Raw genomic sequence first — 17,644 nt, 5'->3', positions numbered from 1 at the left:
GTTTTCATCCTACCTACTGCAAGTACCAGACCAATGTGTCTACTATGCAACACTACTGTTGCTCTGGTGAAAAGTGAAAATCTGAAACGTCACTATCTGAAAGAGCACCGCGAATTTGAAGAGACATTTCCTCATGATTCAGAGCTAAGAAAAAAAGAAATCACGAGGCTGAAAAAGTCATATGAAACATCAAGCAAGATTTTTGTTAAATCTATGACACAACAACAAATAGCAACAGAGCAGTAACGTGCGGTGAGGTTGATGGCTGGTGAGGCACTGACTTCAACACAGTCAGATTTACAAACATATGAACCCTAAAGAGTATCTTATTCACCATTTGATTGGCAGCAGTTAACGGGTTATGTTTAAAAGCTCATACCAGCATTCTTCCCTGCTTGGCACTCAGCATCAAGGGTTGGAATTGGGGGTTAAATCACCAAAAATGATTCCCGGGCGCAGCGCCGCTGCTGCCCACTGCTCCCCTCACCTCCCAGGGGGTGATCAAGGGATGGGTCAAATGCAGAGGAATTTTTTTTTCAAAGTTCTTATTTATTTTTGTTTCAAAGAAAATATTTCATGTATTTTATTGGATATTTATTTTATTTTTGTTAATTTTAAGAAAATGTTAAACTACCTACCTCCTGCTATTATATAAGCTTGACCGATAATAAACGGACCCAGCCTGTTTCAAAAAAACATTTGTGGACCTTCAAGATTTGTACTTGAGGACCCCTGGTGTAGATTGTCATTGAAGGCCTCAAAACTAACAAAACTTTCATATTTTAGGAAGTTCATCTTGTACTTGACATTGTGTATAGGGTTAGGCGCAATAAATGTTCAACTTCAGCCTAAACCCTTTCAGCCTGGGGATATGTTGATTGGCAACACTAAATGGTCCCGAGTGTGTGAATGTTGTCTGTCTATCTTTGTTGGCCCTGTGATGAGGTGGCCACTTGTCCAGGGTGTACCCTGCCTTCCGCCCGAATGCAGCTGATATAGGCTCCAGCACCCCCCGCAACCCCTAAAGGGACAAGCGGTAGGAAATGGATGGATGGAATGTACAACTGTTTGTTTATTTTTGTTGACCACTGACCGAAGAAATAATAAACTAAAACTATGAATGAACACATGTGCTCAGTGGCCTAGTGGTTAGAGTGTCCGCCCTGAGATGGGTAGGTTGTGAGTTCAAACCCCGGCCGAGTCATACAATAGACTATAAAAATGGGAGCCATTACCTCCGGATCAAGGCTTGGAATTGGGGGTTAAATCACCAAAAATGATTCCCGGGTGTGGCCACCGCTGCTGCCCACTGCTCCCCTCACCTCCCAGGGGGTGATCAAGGGTGATGGGTCAAATGCAGAGAATAATTTTGCCACACCTAGTGTGTGTGTGACAATCATTGCTACTTTAACTTGAACTTTTTAATTATGTACTTGACATAAAAAGGTGAAATAACTGAAAACATGTTTTATATTCTAGTTTTTTCAAAATAGCCACCCTTTGCTCTGATTACTTTTTCACACACTCTTGGCATTCTCTCCATGAGCTTCAAGAGGTAGTCACCTAAAAGGGTTTTCACTTCATAGGTGTCATAGTTCTCTGCAACATCGCGTGGACATCGGGGGCGGTACCTCTGGATTGGCAGACCGGGGTGGTGGTTCCTCTCTTTAAGAAGGGGAACCGGAGGGTGTGTTCCAACTATCGTGGGATCACACTCCTCAGCCTTCCCGGTAAGGTCTATTCAGGTGTACTGGAGAGGAGGCTACGCCGGATAGTCGAACCTCGGATTCAGGAGGAACAGTGTGGTTTTCGTCCTGGTCGTGGAACTGTGGACCAGCTCTATACTCTCGGCAGGGTCCTTGAGGGTGCATGGGAGTTTGCCCAACCAGTCTACATGTGCTTTGTGGACTTGGAGAAGGCATTCGACCGTGTACCCCGGGAAGTCCTGTGGGGAGTGCTCAGAGAGTATGGGGTAACGGACTGTCTTATTGTGGCAGTTCGCTCACTGTATAATCAGTGTCAGAGCTTGGTCCGCATTGCCGGCAGTAAGTCGGACACGTTTCCAGTGAGGGTTGGACTCCGCCAAGGCTGCCCTTTGTCACCGATTCTGTTCATAACCTTTATGGACAGAATTTCTAGGCGCAGTCAGGGCGTTGAGGGTATCTGGTTTGGTGGCTGCAGGATTAGGTCTCTGCTATTTGCAGATGATGTGGTCCTGATGGCTTCCTCCGGCCAAGATGTTCAGCTCTCACTGGATCGGTTCGCAGCCGAGTGTGAAGCGACTGGGATGGGAATCAGCACCTCCAAGTCCGAGTCCATGGTTCTCTCCCGGAAAAGGGTGGAGTGCCATCTCCGGGTTGGGGAGGAGATCTTGCCCCAAGTGGAGGAGTTCAAGTACCTCGGAGTCTTGTTCACGAGTGGGGGAAGAGTGGATCGTGAGATCGACAGGCGGATCGGTGCGGCGTCTTCAGTAATGCGGACGCTGTATCGATCCGTTGTGGTGAAGAAGGAGCTGAGCCGGAAGACAAAGCTCTCTATTTACCGGTCGATCTACGTTCCCATCCTCACCTATGGTCATGAGCTTTGGGTCATGACCGAAAGGACAAGATCACGGGTACAAGCGGCCGAAATGAGTTTCCTCCGCCGAGTGGCGGGGCTCTCCCTTAGAGATAGGGTGAGAAGCTCTGTCATTCGGGGGGAGCTCAAAGTAAAACCGCTGCTCCTCCACATCGAGAGGAGCCAGATGAGGTGGTTCGGGCATCTGGTCAGGATGCCACCCGAACGCCTCCCTAGGAAGGTGTTTCGGGCACATCCGACCGGTAGGAGGCCACGGGGAAGACCCAGGACCCGCTGGGAAGACAATCTCTCCCGGCTGGCCTGGGAACGCCTCGGGATCCCCCGGGAGGAGCTGGACGAAGTGGCTGGGGAGAGGGAAGTCTGGGCTTCCCTGCTTAAGCTGCTGCCCCCGCGACCCGACCTCGGATAAGCGGAAGAAGATGGATGGATGGATGGAGGTGTCATAGTTGTGATGTGACAATCTACAATGTAAATAGTCTTGAAAATAAAGACAACGCATTGAATGAGAAGGTGTGTCCAAACTTTTGGCCTGTACTGTACATATCAGTAGCCTTTGTAACCCGTTTTGAAATATTTACATTATCATTCATATGCCAAGTAACGTTGTTATCGCAGGAAGGTGCAAAATATATCGCAATATAGATTTTAAGCCATATTGCCGATCCCTAAAGTGCAGCAACAATCCTTACCGATGCGTCCCAGGCCGATGACTCCCACAGTGCTGCCTGACAGACCGTAACCGCACATCCAGAACGGTGTCCAGGAGCTCCAGCCTCCACTGAGACACATTTGGTGACAAGGTCACTACATTGAGGCGACTGCTTGACACTGATGAGTGTAACTTAACAACAGGACTGACTTTTTCACTTCGTCCATCGCCTCAGGTAGTCTGCGAGCTGTGGCCAGGAGCAGAGCCACAGTCAGCTCAGCTGTGGCATCAGTCAAGACATCAGGCGTGTAACCTACACGAATACCACTGGGGGAAATAATACACCATTTGTGTTTTTAGTACCAAAGCTTGTTTAGGACCCGGAATTTAGAGAACTGATTTTTTTTTTCACATCCAATTATGCTGACAATTTTATTGAATACAAATTTGTGCGCAAAATGTGTGCAATTCAAAATGTGGTTTGTTAAAAGATATTGTTTTCAAATTCAGTGTAAAGAAACAAACAAATACACAGTACAGGCCAAAAGTTTGGACACACCTTCTCCTCATTCAATGCGTTTTCTTTATTGTCATGACTATTTACATTGTAGATTGTCACATCAAAACTATCAATGAACACATGTGGAGTTATGTACTTAAAACAAGGTGAAATAACTGAAAACATGTTTTATATTCCATCCGATTGTAGCTGAGATAGGCTCCAGCGCCCCCTGCGACCCCGAAGGGAATAAGCGGTAGAAAATGGATGGATGGATGGATGTTTTATATTCTAGTTAAAGTTGAAGTAGCAATGATTGTCACACACACACACACACTAGGTGTGGTGAAATGTGTCCTCTGCATTTGACCCATCCCCTTATTCACACCCTGGGAGGTGAGGGGAGCAGTGGGCAGCAGCGGTGGCCGCGCCCAGGAATCATTTTGTTGATTTAACCCCCAATTCCAACCCTTGATACTGAGTGCCAAGCAGGGAGGTAATGGCTCCCATTTTTATAGTCTTTGGTATGACTTGGCCGGGGTTTGAACTCACAACCTACCGATCACAGGGTGGCCACTCTAACCACTGAGTAGGTTCTTGTTTCTTCAAAACAGCCACCCTTGGCTCTGATTACTGCTTTGCACACTCTTGGCATTCTCTTGATGAGCTTCAAGCACACCTGTGAAGTGAAAACCATTTCAGGTGATTACCTCTTGAAGCTCATGGAGAGAATGCCAAGAGTGTGCAAAGCAGTAATCAGAGCAAAGGGTGGCTATTTTGAAGAAAGTGGAATATAAAACATGTTTCCAGTTATTTCACCTTTTTTTTTGTTAAGTACATAACTCCACATGTGTTCATTCATAGTTTTGATGTGACAATCTACAATGTAAATAGTCATGAAAATAAAGAAAACACATTGAATGAGGAGAAGGTGGGTCCACACTTTTGGCCTGTACTGTATATAAAAAATATTTCTGCACTGAATTTTTCTGGAAATAACTCTCATACACTGAAATGTTTTTACACTGAATTTTCAAACACCGTATTTGAACAAACTGCATTTCTAAACACACACATGTTTATTCAATTAAATTGTCAGCCAAATTTGATGTAAGAAAATTAAGTTCACAAAATTCAAACACAAAAAATTCAGTTACATAAATACAGTATCCAAAAAATGATGTGGTAATAAAGACACACATCAACTTCTAAAAATGTATGAGCAAAATGTGTGCGTAAAATACAGTGTTTTAAAATTCAGTGCAGAAGAATTCACCTCAATGGCTGCTTCTGAGACAGGATCGATTGATTCAATCTTACTTTACCGCAGGTGATTCTGGAGTTTTGCATCAACGAATACTTTAGCACTGAATTTTTCTGCACTAAATTATTTTATACTGAATTTTTATACTGAATTTTAAAAGACTGTATTTTTACAAACTGAATTTTTAAACACACAAATTTTGCTCGCAAATTTTTATTCAATGAAATTGTCAGCATAATTTATTGTAAGAAAAATCACATGTAAAAATGTTAACAAATTAACATCCATAATAAAGTACCACTTATAAACTACAAGGCATTCTCTTACATGTGGGCATACATGTTTTGACCCAAAATGTTGGATTGACTTGAAATTTCTCACAGCTCTACAGAACAACCACTGTACTGTTAGGGTGTCTAGAAGATTTAGCATGAATGTTGATACACGGAGAGGGGACTGACGTTTGAGCAAGATTAGTGGAAAAACATTTTTGCAGGGACGCGTTCAGGACTACCTTAAATGTCCTTAAGTCATTGACCAATTTTCGAATGACTGTCAAATTTGGATGATACACATACAGGTAAAAGTCAGTAAATTAGAATATTTTGAAAAACTTGATTTATTTCAGTAATTGCATTCAAAAGGTGTAACTTGTACATTATATTTATTCATTGCACACAGACTGATGCATTCAAATGTTTATTTCATTTCATTTTGATGATTTGAAGTGGCAACAAATGAAAATCCAAAATTTCGTGTGTCACAAAATTAGAATATTACTTAAGGCTAATACGAAAAAGGGATTTTTAGAAATGTTGGCCAACTGAAAAGTATGAAAATGAAAAATATGAGCATGTACAATACTCAATACTTGGTTGGAGCTCCTTTTGCCTCAATTACTGCGTTAATGCGGCGTGGCATGGAGTCGATGAGTTTCTGGCACTGCTCAGGTGTTATGAGAGCCCAGGTTGCTCTGATAGTGGCCTTCAACTCTTCTGCGTTTTTGGGTCTGGCATTCTGCATCTTCCTTTTCACAATACCCCACAGATTTTCTATGGGGCTAAGGTCAGGGGAGTTGGCGGGCCAATTTAGAACAGAAATACCATGGTCCGTAAACCAGGCACGGGTAGATTTTGCGCTGTGTGCAGGCACCAAGTCCTGTTGGAACTTGGAATCTCCATCTCCATAGAGCAGGTCAGCAGCAGGAAGCATGAAGTGCTCTAAAACTTGCTGGTAGACGGCTGCGTTGACCCTGGATCTCAGGAAACAGAGTGGACCGACACCAGCAGATGACATGGCACCCCAAACCATCACTGATGGTGGAAACTTTACACTAGACTTCAGGCAACGTGGATCCTGTGCCTCTCCTGTCTTCCTCCAGACTCTGGGACCTCGATTTCCAAAGGAAATGCAAAATTTGCATGGTTGGGTGATGGTTTGGGGTGCCATGTCATCTGCTGGTGTCGGTCCACTCTGTTTCCTGAGATCCAGGGTCAACGCAGCCGTCTACCAGCAAGTTTTAGAGCACTTCATGCTTCCTGCTGCTGACCTGCTCTATGGAGATGGAGATTTCAAGTTCCAACAGGACTTGGCGCCTGCACACAGCGCAAAATCTACCCGTGCCTGGTTTACGGACCATGGTATTTCTGTTCTAAATTGGCCCGCCAACTCCCCTGACCTTAGCCCCATAGAAAATCTGTGGGGTATTGTGAAAAGGAAGATGCAGAATGCCAGACCCAAAAACGCAGAAGAGTTGAAGGCCACTATCAGAGCAACCTGGGCTCTCATAACACCTGAGCAGTGCCAGAAACTCATCGACTCCATGCCACGCCGCATTAACGCAGTAATTGAGGCAAAAGGAGCTCCAACCAAGTATTGAGTATTGTACATGCTCATATTTTTCATTTTCATACTTTTCAGTTGGCCAACATTTCTAAAAATCCCTTTTTTGTATTAGCCTTACACAATATTCTAATTTTGTGACACACGGAATTTTGGATTTTCATTTGTTGCCACTTCAAATCATCAAAATTAAATGAAATAAACATTTGAATGCATCAGTCTGTGTGCAATGAATAAATATAATGTACAAGTTACACCTTTTGAATGCAATTACTGAAATAAATCAAGTTTTTCAAAATATTCTAATTTACTGGCTTTTACCTGTATGTGCTTCCATGTCTTTCAAAGCATTTTGAGCACACCTCATATCAAAATGAGAAAAATCCTACATATCAAATTCCAATTTTTTTTTTATATGACTGTGAGGTTTCTTACCGTTTCTTTATTTCATTAAGGTCCAAATGGTCGTATCCCACAGAGAGGGTGCTGATTACTTTCAGGTTGGGTCCTGTGGACAGTAATATGGTGTTACAGTAAATACCATGTTTGCTCATTATCAACTACATGTGAGGTTTAGGGGCAAAGCTACAGGTTAGGGCTGGGAAGGCGGCGCGCCCCCGGCTCGGGGGTCAAAGCGGGGACCTACCCGGAGCCAGGCCCCTCACCTGGGAGGAGCTCAGATCATGCAAACAGTTTTATTGTAATCACCATCAATAAGAGAGCTGGACGTAATGTAGGCTTATAGGTTGCCCGAGTCAGGATGAGTCTTGGTTGCTAAAAACTTGACAAGATTGGCTTTAGTGATTTAGTAGGTGTAAAAGAAATAATAAAATGTTATGCTGTATGACTGGCTTTATTTTCACTCTCACATTTCACTTTGCCACGTGCAAATTTAGAAGCGGATCGACGATGTTGTCTGCAGGTGTATTTTGTAGGGCTGCGAATCTTTGGGTGTCCCACGTTTTGATTCAATATCGATTCTTGGGGTCACGATTCGATTATAAATCGATTTTTTTCGATTCAACGCGATTCCCGATTCAAAAGGATTGTCTATTCATTCAATACATAGGATTTCAGCAGGATCTACCCCAGTCTGCTGACATGCAAGCAGAGTAAAAAGCTTTTATAATTGTAAAGGACAATGTTTTATCAACTGATTGCAATAATGTACATTTGTTTTAACTATTAAATGAATCAAAAATATGACTTATTTAATCTTTGTGAAAATATTGGACACAGTGTGTTGTCAAGCTTATGAGATGCGATGCAAGTGTAAGCCACTGTGACACTATTGTTCTTTTTTATAAATGTCTAATGATAATGTCAATGAGGGATTTTTAATAACTACTATGTTGAAATTGTAATTAGGGACCGCAATGTCCCTTTGGGACAGAAGACCCTATTGTTATTGTAAGGTTTTATTAGGGCCCGCAATGGCCCATTGCAAAAGGACTCCCGAAGGGAGTCCTTATGCAATGGGACATAAGGACCTATTGTTATTCTAAGGTTTTATTATTATTCTTTATTCTTCCGCCGCCACAACAAACTGTAATTTGACCCACTTAACATGCTTCAAAACTCACCATATTTGACCCACACATCAGGACCTGCGAAAATTACCTTTTTTTTAAAAAACCGAACCCCAAAACTCAAAATTGCGCTCTAGCGCCCCCTAGGAAAAAAAAAAACTAGACTGCCTATATCTCCCACTAGGAAGATCGAAGAGACATTAAACAAAAACCTGTATGTAGGTTTGACTTATACCTACTTTTCATAATCGTATATCATCGGGCAGAAATCTACAGGAAGTTGGCAATTCCCCCTTCAAGACAAAAAAGTACTAAAAACAGTCACTTTTGCCTCTTTGAGCTGTATTTTGACCCCCTTAACATGCTTCAAAACTCACCGAACTGAACGCACACATCAGGACTAGCAAAAATTGCGATCTAATAAAGAAACCTAACCCCAAATTTAAAAATTGCGCTCTACAGCAATTTTTGAATAAAACGGAGAAAAAACTGCTCCTCGGAAGAAAAAAATTACAAAACTGCCTGTAACTCCCACTGGGAAGGTCGGAGAGACATGAAACAAAAACCTCTCCGTAGGTCTCACTTTGACCTACATTTCATAAATTGACAACCCCCAGCAAAAATCAACAGGAAGTTTGCTATTCCCCCTTCAAAACAATTTTTTTGTGAAAACCGGTCACCTTCCTTCAACGAACTCCTCTGAGCGCATTTGTCGTTTCGCCTTCAAACTAACACAGGAGAGAGATTGAACCCTTGTGATTACAAAAACAGAAGCGCTTTTTTTATAACTGCTCCGGTTTTGATTGTATGACCCTTCAAAGACCCGCTGCGCTGATGCTGCTGCACTGCTGTTTTTTTAAGATGGCTGCTTAAAAGCAGGAAGCACCAACGTGCCCACACAATGCAGACAAGGTAGGTACACTAGACAAAAGTCTTGGGACACTTCAGACTAAAAGTAGACAAAAGTATTGGGACACTTATGACTATCACTGGACAAAAGTATTGGGACACTTATGACTATCACTGGACAAAAGTATTGGGACACTTAGGACTAGCACCTGCCAAATACGCGGGCCCGACCAATGCTGCTTGCAGCTTTAATTATTATTATTATTCCGCCGCCTCTTTGAGCTGTAATTTGACCCCCTTAACATGCTTCAAAACTCACCATATTTGACACACACATCAGGACTGGCGAAAATTGCCATCTAATAAAAAAACCAAACCCCAAAATTCAAAATTGCGCTCTAGCGCCCCCTAGGAAAAAACACAGACAAAACTGCTTGTAACGTCCGATAGGAATGTCGTAGAGACATGAAACAAAAACCTCTATGTAGGTCTCACTTAGACCTAGATTCCATACATTGACTTTTTTCAGCAAAAATCAACAGGAAGTTGGCAATTGCCCCTTCAAAACATGTTTTCTTCTTTGAGCTTTAATTTGACCCCATGCTTCAAAACTCACCAAACTGGACACACACATCAGGACTGGCAAAAATTGCGATCTAAAAAAAAAACCCAACCCCAAAACTCAAAATTGCGCTCTAGCGCCCCCTAGGAAGAAAACACAGACAAAACTGCTCCTGGGAAGAAAACTCAGACAAAACTGCTTGTAACTTCCGGTAGGAATGTTGTAGAGACATGAAACAAAAACCCCTATGTAGGTCTGACTTAGACCTAGATTTCATTCATTGACAACCCTCAGCAAAAATCAACAGGAAGTTTGTTATTCCCCCTTCAAAACAAAAGTTGGGTCAAAACAGTCTCCTTTTTTTTTTAAACATGATCACCTCTGAGCGCGTTTGTCGTGTTGGCTTCAAACTAGCACAGGAGAGAGATTGAACCCTTCTGATTAAACGTTTATGAAAGAGTTTTAATAACTGCTCTGGTTTTGATTTTACGAGCCTTCAAAGAACCGCTGCGCTGATGCTGCTGCGCTGCTGCCGTCTCAAGATGGCCGCTTAGAAGCAGGAAGCACCAGCGTGAGCACACAATGCAGAGAAGGTAGGTACTGTGCGGGTAAAGATATGTTGACTGGGTGAAAGAAGGAGGCACCAGTTTGACTCCAGGATACAGAGAAGGTAGGTAATGTGCAGGTAAAGATATGTTGACTGGGTGATGGCAGGAAGCACCAGCGTGACCCGAGGATGCAGAGCAAGTAGGTAATGTGCGGGTGAAGATATGTTGAATGGGTAAAGGCAGGAAGCACCAGCCTGACCCCACTATGCAGAGAAGGTAGGTAATGTGCAGGTGAAAAAATACACGATATTTTTTGTCTTCAAGAAACGCATTCAACACATTTAGTTGAAGAAAAATGGAGAACAGAATGGGATGGTCCAATTATCTTTTCACATGGTCACAGATATTCAAACGGTGTTATGATTTTGATAAAATAACCTTTTAATTTTCTATTTAACTCTGTGGAAAATGACTCACAAGGACGCTGGTTAATATTAAATATGATTATTCAGGGCCAAAATATGTGTGTTTTGAATATGTATAGGCCAAATGTTGATGCAATACCTTATAATGACAATGTGAAATGGAATTAATTCATTTTTGTCCTCAAAATTCTACACACAATACTCTATAATAACAACGTGAAATTAAATTATTTCTTTTTCGTCCTCAAAATTCTACACACAATACCCTATAATGACAATGTGAAATGGAAGCAATTCATTTCTGTCTAAATTCTACACATAATACCTTGTTGAATGGGTAAAGGCGGGAAACACCAGCAAAAGTCGGTCCCGTCCATCGCTGCTTGCAGCTTTAATTAATATTGATACTGTTGTTGATAATATTCATTTTTGTTTCACTACTTTTGGTTTGTTCTGTGTGGTGTTTGTGTCTCCTCTCAATTGCTCTGTTTATTGCACTTCTGAGTGTTGCTGGGTCCGGTATTTTTTTAATTCTTTTTTTGTCATAAAAAAATACAATCATGTGTGCTAACGGACTGTATCCCTGCAGACTGTATTGATCTATATTGATATATAATGTAGGAACCAGAAGTATTAATAACTGAAATAGACAACCCTTTTGTGTGAATGAGTGTTAATGGGGAGGGAGGTTTTTTGGGTTGGTGCACTAATTGTAAGTGTACAGGTAAAAGCCAGTAAATTAGAATATTTTGAAAAACTTGATTTATTTCAGTAATTGCATTCAAAAGGTGTAACTTGTACATTATATTTATTCATTGCACACAGACTGATGCATTCAAATGTTTATTTCATTTAATTTTGATGATTTGAAGTGGCAACAAATGAAAATCCAAAATTCCGTGTGTCACAAAATTAGAATATTACTTAAGGCTAATACAAAAAAGGGATTTTTAGAAATGTTGGCCAACTGAAAAGTATGAAAATGAAAAATATGAGCATGTACAATACTCAATACTTGGTTGGAGCTCCTTTTGCCTCAATTACTGCGTTAATGCGGCGTGGCATGGAGTCGATGAGTTTCTGGCACTGCTCAGGTGTTATGAGAGCCCAGGTTGCTCTGATAGTGGCCTTCAACTCTTCTGCGTTTTTGGGTCTGGCATTCTGCATCTTCCTTTTCACAATACCCCACAGATTTTCTATGGGGCTAAGGTCAGGGGAGTTGGCGGGCCAATTTAGAAGAGAAATACCATGGTCCGTAAACCAGGCACGGGTAGATTTTGCGCTGTGTGCAGGCGCCAAGTCCTGTTGGAACTTGAAATCTCCATCTCCATAGAGCAGGTCAGCAGCAGGAAGCATGAAGTGCTCTAAAACTTGCTGGTAGACGGCTGCGTTGACCCTGGATCTCAGGAAACAGAGTGGACCGACACCAGCAGATGACATGGCACCCCAAACCATCACCCAACCATGCAAATTTTGCATTTCCTTTGGAAATCGAGGTCCCAGAGTCTGGAGGAAGACAGGAGAGGCACAGGATCCACGTTGCCTGAAGTCTAGTGAAAAGTTTCCACCATCAGTGATGGTTTGGGGTGCCATGTCATCTGCTGGTGTCGGTCCACTCTGTTTCCTGAGATCCAGGGTCAACGCAGCCATCTACCAGCAAGTTTTAGAGCACTTCATGCTTCCTGCTGCTGACCTGCTCTATGGAGATGGAGATTTCAAGTTCCAACAGGACTTGGCGCCTGCACACAGCGCAAAATCTACCCGTGCCTGGTTTACGGACCATGGTATTTCTGTTCTAAATTGGCCCGCCAACTCCCCTGACCTTAGCCCCATAGAAAATCTGTGGGGTATTGTGAAAAGGAAGATGCAGAATGCCAGACCCAAAAACGCAGAAGAGTTGAAGGCCACTATCAGAGCAACCTGGGCTCTCATAACACCTGAGCAGTGCCAGAAACTCATCGACTCCATGCCACGCCGCATTAACGCAGTAATTGAGGCAAAAGGAGCTCCAACAAAGTATTGAGTATTGTACATGCTCATATTTTTCATTTTCATACTTTTCAGTTGGCCAACATTTCTAAAAATCCCTTTTTTGTATTAGCCTTAAGTAATATTCTAATTTTGTGACACAAGGAATTTTGGATTTTCATTTGTTGCCACTTCAAATCATCAAAATTAAATGAAATAAACATTTGAATGCATCAGTCTGTGTGCAATGAATAAATATAATGTACAAGTTACACCTTTTGAATGCAATTACTGAAATAAATCAAGCTTTTCAAAATATTCTAATTTACTGGCTTTTACCTGTATATTGTGTTTTTTATGTTGATTTAATACAAAAATAAAAATGTATTTATTTATCTAATTGGGCACCACTGATGTAGACCACAAGGAAATGTTTAAAATTGAGAAAAAAAATCAGAATACGACCCCTTTAATGCGCCTTATAATCTGGTGCGCCTTTTGTATGAAAAAAGACCTGAATAGACCCGCTCATCAGCAGTGCGCCTTATAATCCGGTGCGCCCTATGGTCCGGAAAATACCGTACTTGTTTTAAAACTTAGTCCTGACTGAGAAAGAGTACTACCTGCAGCATTCAGAACCTCAGCATCGACCTTGTCTGACAGCAGACACAGGACACCGTGGGCCCCCTGCACCCCTTTGAGAAGCTCTTCTCTTGGAACAGGTTGATTGGAGTCCCACATGCACACGTCACACCTGGACAACCAAGCATGACATCATCACTCTAATACAGCAGCTTTCACGTGGAAATGTACACATTGACTGAGTGCATTACTGCGTTGCGTGGGAAATCTTAGTAAGTTAACGAGTATGACTGTAGATGACTAAGTCGTGTTTACAATAAATAAGCAATTAAAAAAAAGCATACACTCCAGATGATGACAGGATCTTCAGCCCTTCCTGCGAAAGGCGTCTAGTCACGTAAATCTTCATGAGTTTCCCAATTGCGTTCATCCTACTGAAAAAAAGGGGGTTGGTTTAAGTACTTTGTGATAAGGGCCTTATCACTTGGAAAAGATGATAACTTTCCAGAGGACAATACACCTTGTTTGGTTAATATTTACCTTTCAACGACTCCAACGCCACATTAACCCGGAAGTTAACACGAGCTAAGCTCCGCCTTTCCAAAAAAAAAAAAAATTGTCCGGCGAATTTAGCTCCAGTAAACATACAGTTACATATCTATCATCTTACTATTTTATTATATTCATCATATGTATTGCTGTTCGCTCATTTGAATTGGTTTGTAGCAAATTCTGGCAAGAAATGCGCATTTTCCCGAACTTTGCGTAGGGGCCCCACGGGGTAGTTACGTACGTTACGTACATAGCGTGCGCATGACGTCACCCTCAGCCAGCCAGACAGTGTCAGTGTCAGAGACCTCTCCTCGCAGCTGGCATTTCTCAAAGACCGCGCGGACGTCCTCGGTGCTGGAAATAGGTGTCGGGAGACCGTCTGCTGAATGTAAGAAATTGTTTGTTTTTTTTGGTATTTGTTTTTCATCGTTTACTGCACGTTGGACGCATGAGCTAACGCTAGCTGCAACAGGCTCACATAAACAAGGATTGCAGTGTTTCGATGTGGCAGCTCAGTTAGAATAAAGCCCTGTGTTGATTTAAACATATATGAAAGATACCCTTTTTCATACAATAGAAGAATATCACTTGATACTGCACAGTATAGTAGTATAGTTTTATAGACAAAAGAACACCTCCAGGCAACTTCAACCCTTGACTAACACCCTCCCTTCCACATCCCACCTCCCCGGATTGTAAATAATCAAATGTAGATACTTATTCTTATGCTTTCTGATCTCTCTCTCTATGTCCACTACTTGCTGTACATATCCTACCAAGTCAGACCTACACTGTTTCAATGTCCATTTCTCTGATGATGCAATTGTCGATGACTGAATCAGAATCAGAAATACTTTATTAATCCATAGTCAAATCAAATCAAATCAAATCAACTTTATTTATAAAGCACATTCAAAATTTACCACAGGGGTAGCCAAAGTGCTGTACAATGAACAGGTTAAAAGATAAAACGAGTACCGAGCAAACACAACACAACACAAACAGAACACGATAAAAAATAAATAATTAAAATAGAATAAATAAAAACATCCATCCATCCATCTTCTTCCGCTTATCCGAGGTCGGGTCGCGGGGGCAGCAGCTTAAGCAGGGAAGCCCAGACTTCCCTCTCCCCAGCCACTTCGTCCAGCTCTTCCTGTGGGACCCCGAGGCGTTCCCAGGCCAGCCGGGAGACATAGTCTTCCCAACGTGTCCTGGGTCTTCCCCGCGGCCTCCTACCGGTGGGACGTGCCCTAAACACATCCCTAGGGAGGCGTTCGGGTGGCATCCTGACCAGATGCCCGAACCACCTCATCTGGCTCCTCTCGATGTGGAGGAGCAGCGGCTTTACTTTGAGCTCCCCCCGGATGGCAGAGCTTCTCACCCTATCTCTAAGGGAGAGCCCCGCCACCCGGCGGAGGAAACTCATTTGGGCCGCTTGTACCCGTGATCTTGTCCTTTCGGTCATAACCCAAAGCTCATGACCATAGGTGAGGATGGGAACGTAGATCGACCGGTAAATTGAGAGCTTTGCCTTCCGGCTCAACTCCTTCTTCACCACAACGGATCGATACAGCGTCCGCATTACTGAAGACGCCGCACCGATCCGCCTGTCGATCTCACGATCCACTCTTCCCCCACTCGTGAACAAGACTCCGAGGTACTTGAACTCCTCCACTTGGGGCAAGATCTCCTCCCCAACCCGGAGATGGCACTCCACCCTTTTCCGGGCGAGAACCATGGACTCGGACTTGGAGGTGCTGATTCTCATCCCAGTCGCTTCACACTCAGCTGCGAACTGATCCAGTGAGAGCTGAAGATCCTGGCCAGATGAAGCCATCAGGACCACATCATCTGCAAAAAGCAGAGACCTAATCCTGCAGCCACCAAACCAGATCCCCTCAACGCCTTGACTGCGCCTAGAAATTCTGTCCATAAAAGTTATGAACAGAATCGGTGACAAAGGGCAGCCTTGGCGGAGTCCAACCCTCACTGGAAACGTGTCCGACTTACTACCAGCAATGCGGACCAAGCTCTGGCACTGATCATACAGGGAGCGGACTGCCACAATCAGACAGTCCGATACCCCGTACTCTCTGAGCACTCCCCACAGGACTTCCCGAGGGACATAAAAACATAAAAACAGGTTCACAGCAGGTGTATTATGGGGCGCCATTGCAGGATGGATATCACTCAGTGTTAAAAGCCATGGAATAAAAGTATGTTTTTAAGAGAGATTTAAAAAACAGGAAGAGAGGAGGCTTGTCTAACACTCAGAGGTAGGTCGTTCCAGAGCTTGGGAGCAGCAACGGCGAAAGCTCTGTCACCTCTAAGCTTCAGCCTTGTGTCAGGGACCGTCAACAGCAGCTGATCGGCTGATCTTAAGGATCGGGTGGGGCAGTAAGGCTGAAGGAGGTCGGAGAGATAGGTTGGCGCGAGGTTGTTTAGACATTTAAAAACAAATAAAAGGAGTTTAAAATTGATTCGGTAACGCACAGGGAGCCAGTGAAGGGACGCTAAAATAGGGGTGATGTGCTCACGTCTGCGGGTCTGTGTTAGCAGTTGATATCAACCAAACCTACCCCCCCTCCCCCCACATCCCGGATTGTAAATAATTCAATGTATATACTCTGATGATTATCTTGTGTGACGACTGTATTATGATGATAGTGTATATATCTCTACCATGAATCAATTTAAGTGGACCCCAACTTAAACAACGTATTCGGGTGTTACCATTTAGTGGTCAATTGTACTGTGAAATCTACTAATAAAAGTTTCAATCAATCTATCAATCAATGAAGACATTCTAAAACAGGGGTTATTGTGATCATGGACCCCTATGGCAGTGTTTTGCCGCGGGATATTATCTAATTTCACCTATTTGGGTTAAATATATTTTTTGCAAGCCAGTAATTATATTTCCGCAAATAATGTTCTGTTGTTGAGTGTCTGCACTGTCTGGAGCTCGGCAGAGTAACCGTGTAATACTCTTCCATATCAGTAGGTGGCAGCAGGTAACTAATTGCTTTGTAGATGTCGGAAACAGCGGGAGGCAGTGTGCAGGTACAAAGGTGTCTAATGCTTAAACCAAAAATAAACAAAAGGTGAGTGCCCCTAAGAAAAGGCATTGAAGCTTAGGGAAGGCTATGTGGAATAAAACTAAAACTGAATGCTGGACGACAGCAAAGACTTACTGTGGAGCAGCAAACGGCGTCCACAATGTACATCCGAACATGACATGACAATCAACAAGAAGGATAAAAACAACTTAAATATTCTTGCTTGCTAAAACAAAGCAGGTGTGGGGAATAGCGGTCAAGGAAGACATGAAACTGCTACAGGAAAATGCCAAAATAGGAGCGCAAGACAAGAAGTAAAACACTACACACAGGAAAACAGCAAAAAACTCAAAATAAGTCAGGGTGTGATGTGACAGGTGGTGACAGTATACCTACTTTGAGACAAGAGCTATAGTGATGCATGCTTGGTTATGCTTTAAAGTCATATCCAACAATTGTGACAACGACTTTTTATTGTCAATATCGGCTGCTGAGTTTCATTTTTGAATGATTTCTGCTGGTGGTGTGCCTCAGAGTTTTTTTCAATGGAAAAAAATGTGCTTTGGCTCAAAAAAGGTTGAAAAACACTGCACTATTCAACAGTGATTACCAGATCAAAATAACAAATGAATGATGATACTGAGTGGTCCTAACTTTGATGTTGGTGTTTGTATAGCTTTCATTAACCAAAATACTTGATGACTCAAGTTATTTGTGCAAAAAAAAACTGTCATTA

General features: G+C 42.7%; 2 protein-coding genes across 3 annotated transcripts in view; one reads left to right on the top strand and one right to left on the bottom strand.

Annotated features, from left to right (window-relative positions):
• Positions 1-13,997, bottom strand: part of grhpra (glyoxylate reductase/hydroxypyruvate reductase a) — a 36,110-nt gene extending 22,113 nt beyond the window's left edge. The window contains exons 1-6 of the mRNA XM_061930330.2: positions 13,835-13,997; positions 13,639-13,728; positions 13,336-13,466; positions 7,267-7,339; positions 3,437-3,553; positions 3,267-3,355 (exon numbers count right to left, since the gene is read on the bottom strand). Of these exons, the coding sequence (XP_061786314.1) occupies positions 3,267-3,355; positions 3,437-3,553; positions 7,267-7,339; positions 13,336-13,466; positions 13,639-13,724 (496 nt within the window). The 5' untranslated portion in view covers positions 13,725-13,728; positions 13,835-13,997. The remainder of the gene's footprint in view (positions 1-3,266; positions 3,356-3,436; positions 3,554-7,266; positions 7,340-13,335; positions 13,467-13,638; positions 13,729-13,834) is intronic.
• A 92-nt stretch (positions 13,998-14,089) lies between these two features.
• Positions 14,090-17,644, top strand: part of ssh3 (slingshot protein phosphatase 3) — a 48,259-nt gene continuing 44,704 nt past the window's right edge. The window contains exon 1 of one of the 2 annotated variants that reach the window (XM_061930319.2): positions 14,090-14,234. The gene's annotated coding sequence lies outside the window, so the exon portion shown is untranslated. The remainder of the gene's footprint in view (positions 14,235-17,644) is intronic. The other variant, XM_061930321.1, reaches the window with a different exon arrangement.

This window comes from Nerophis lumbriciformis, linkage group LG36 (assembly GCF_033978685.3).
Source record: "Nerophis lumbriciformis linkage group LG36, RoL_Nlum_v2.1, whole genome shotgun sequence".
In the NCBI taxonomy this organism is placed as follows: Eukaryota; Metazoa; Chordata; class Actinopteri; order Syngnathiformes; family Syngnathidae; genus Nerophis; species Nerophis lumbriciformis.
The sequence above is the reverse complement of the archived record's forward strand: the minus strand, read 5'-3'. Positions and strand labels throughout refer to the sequence as shown.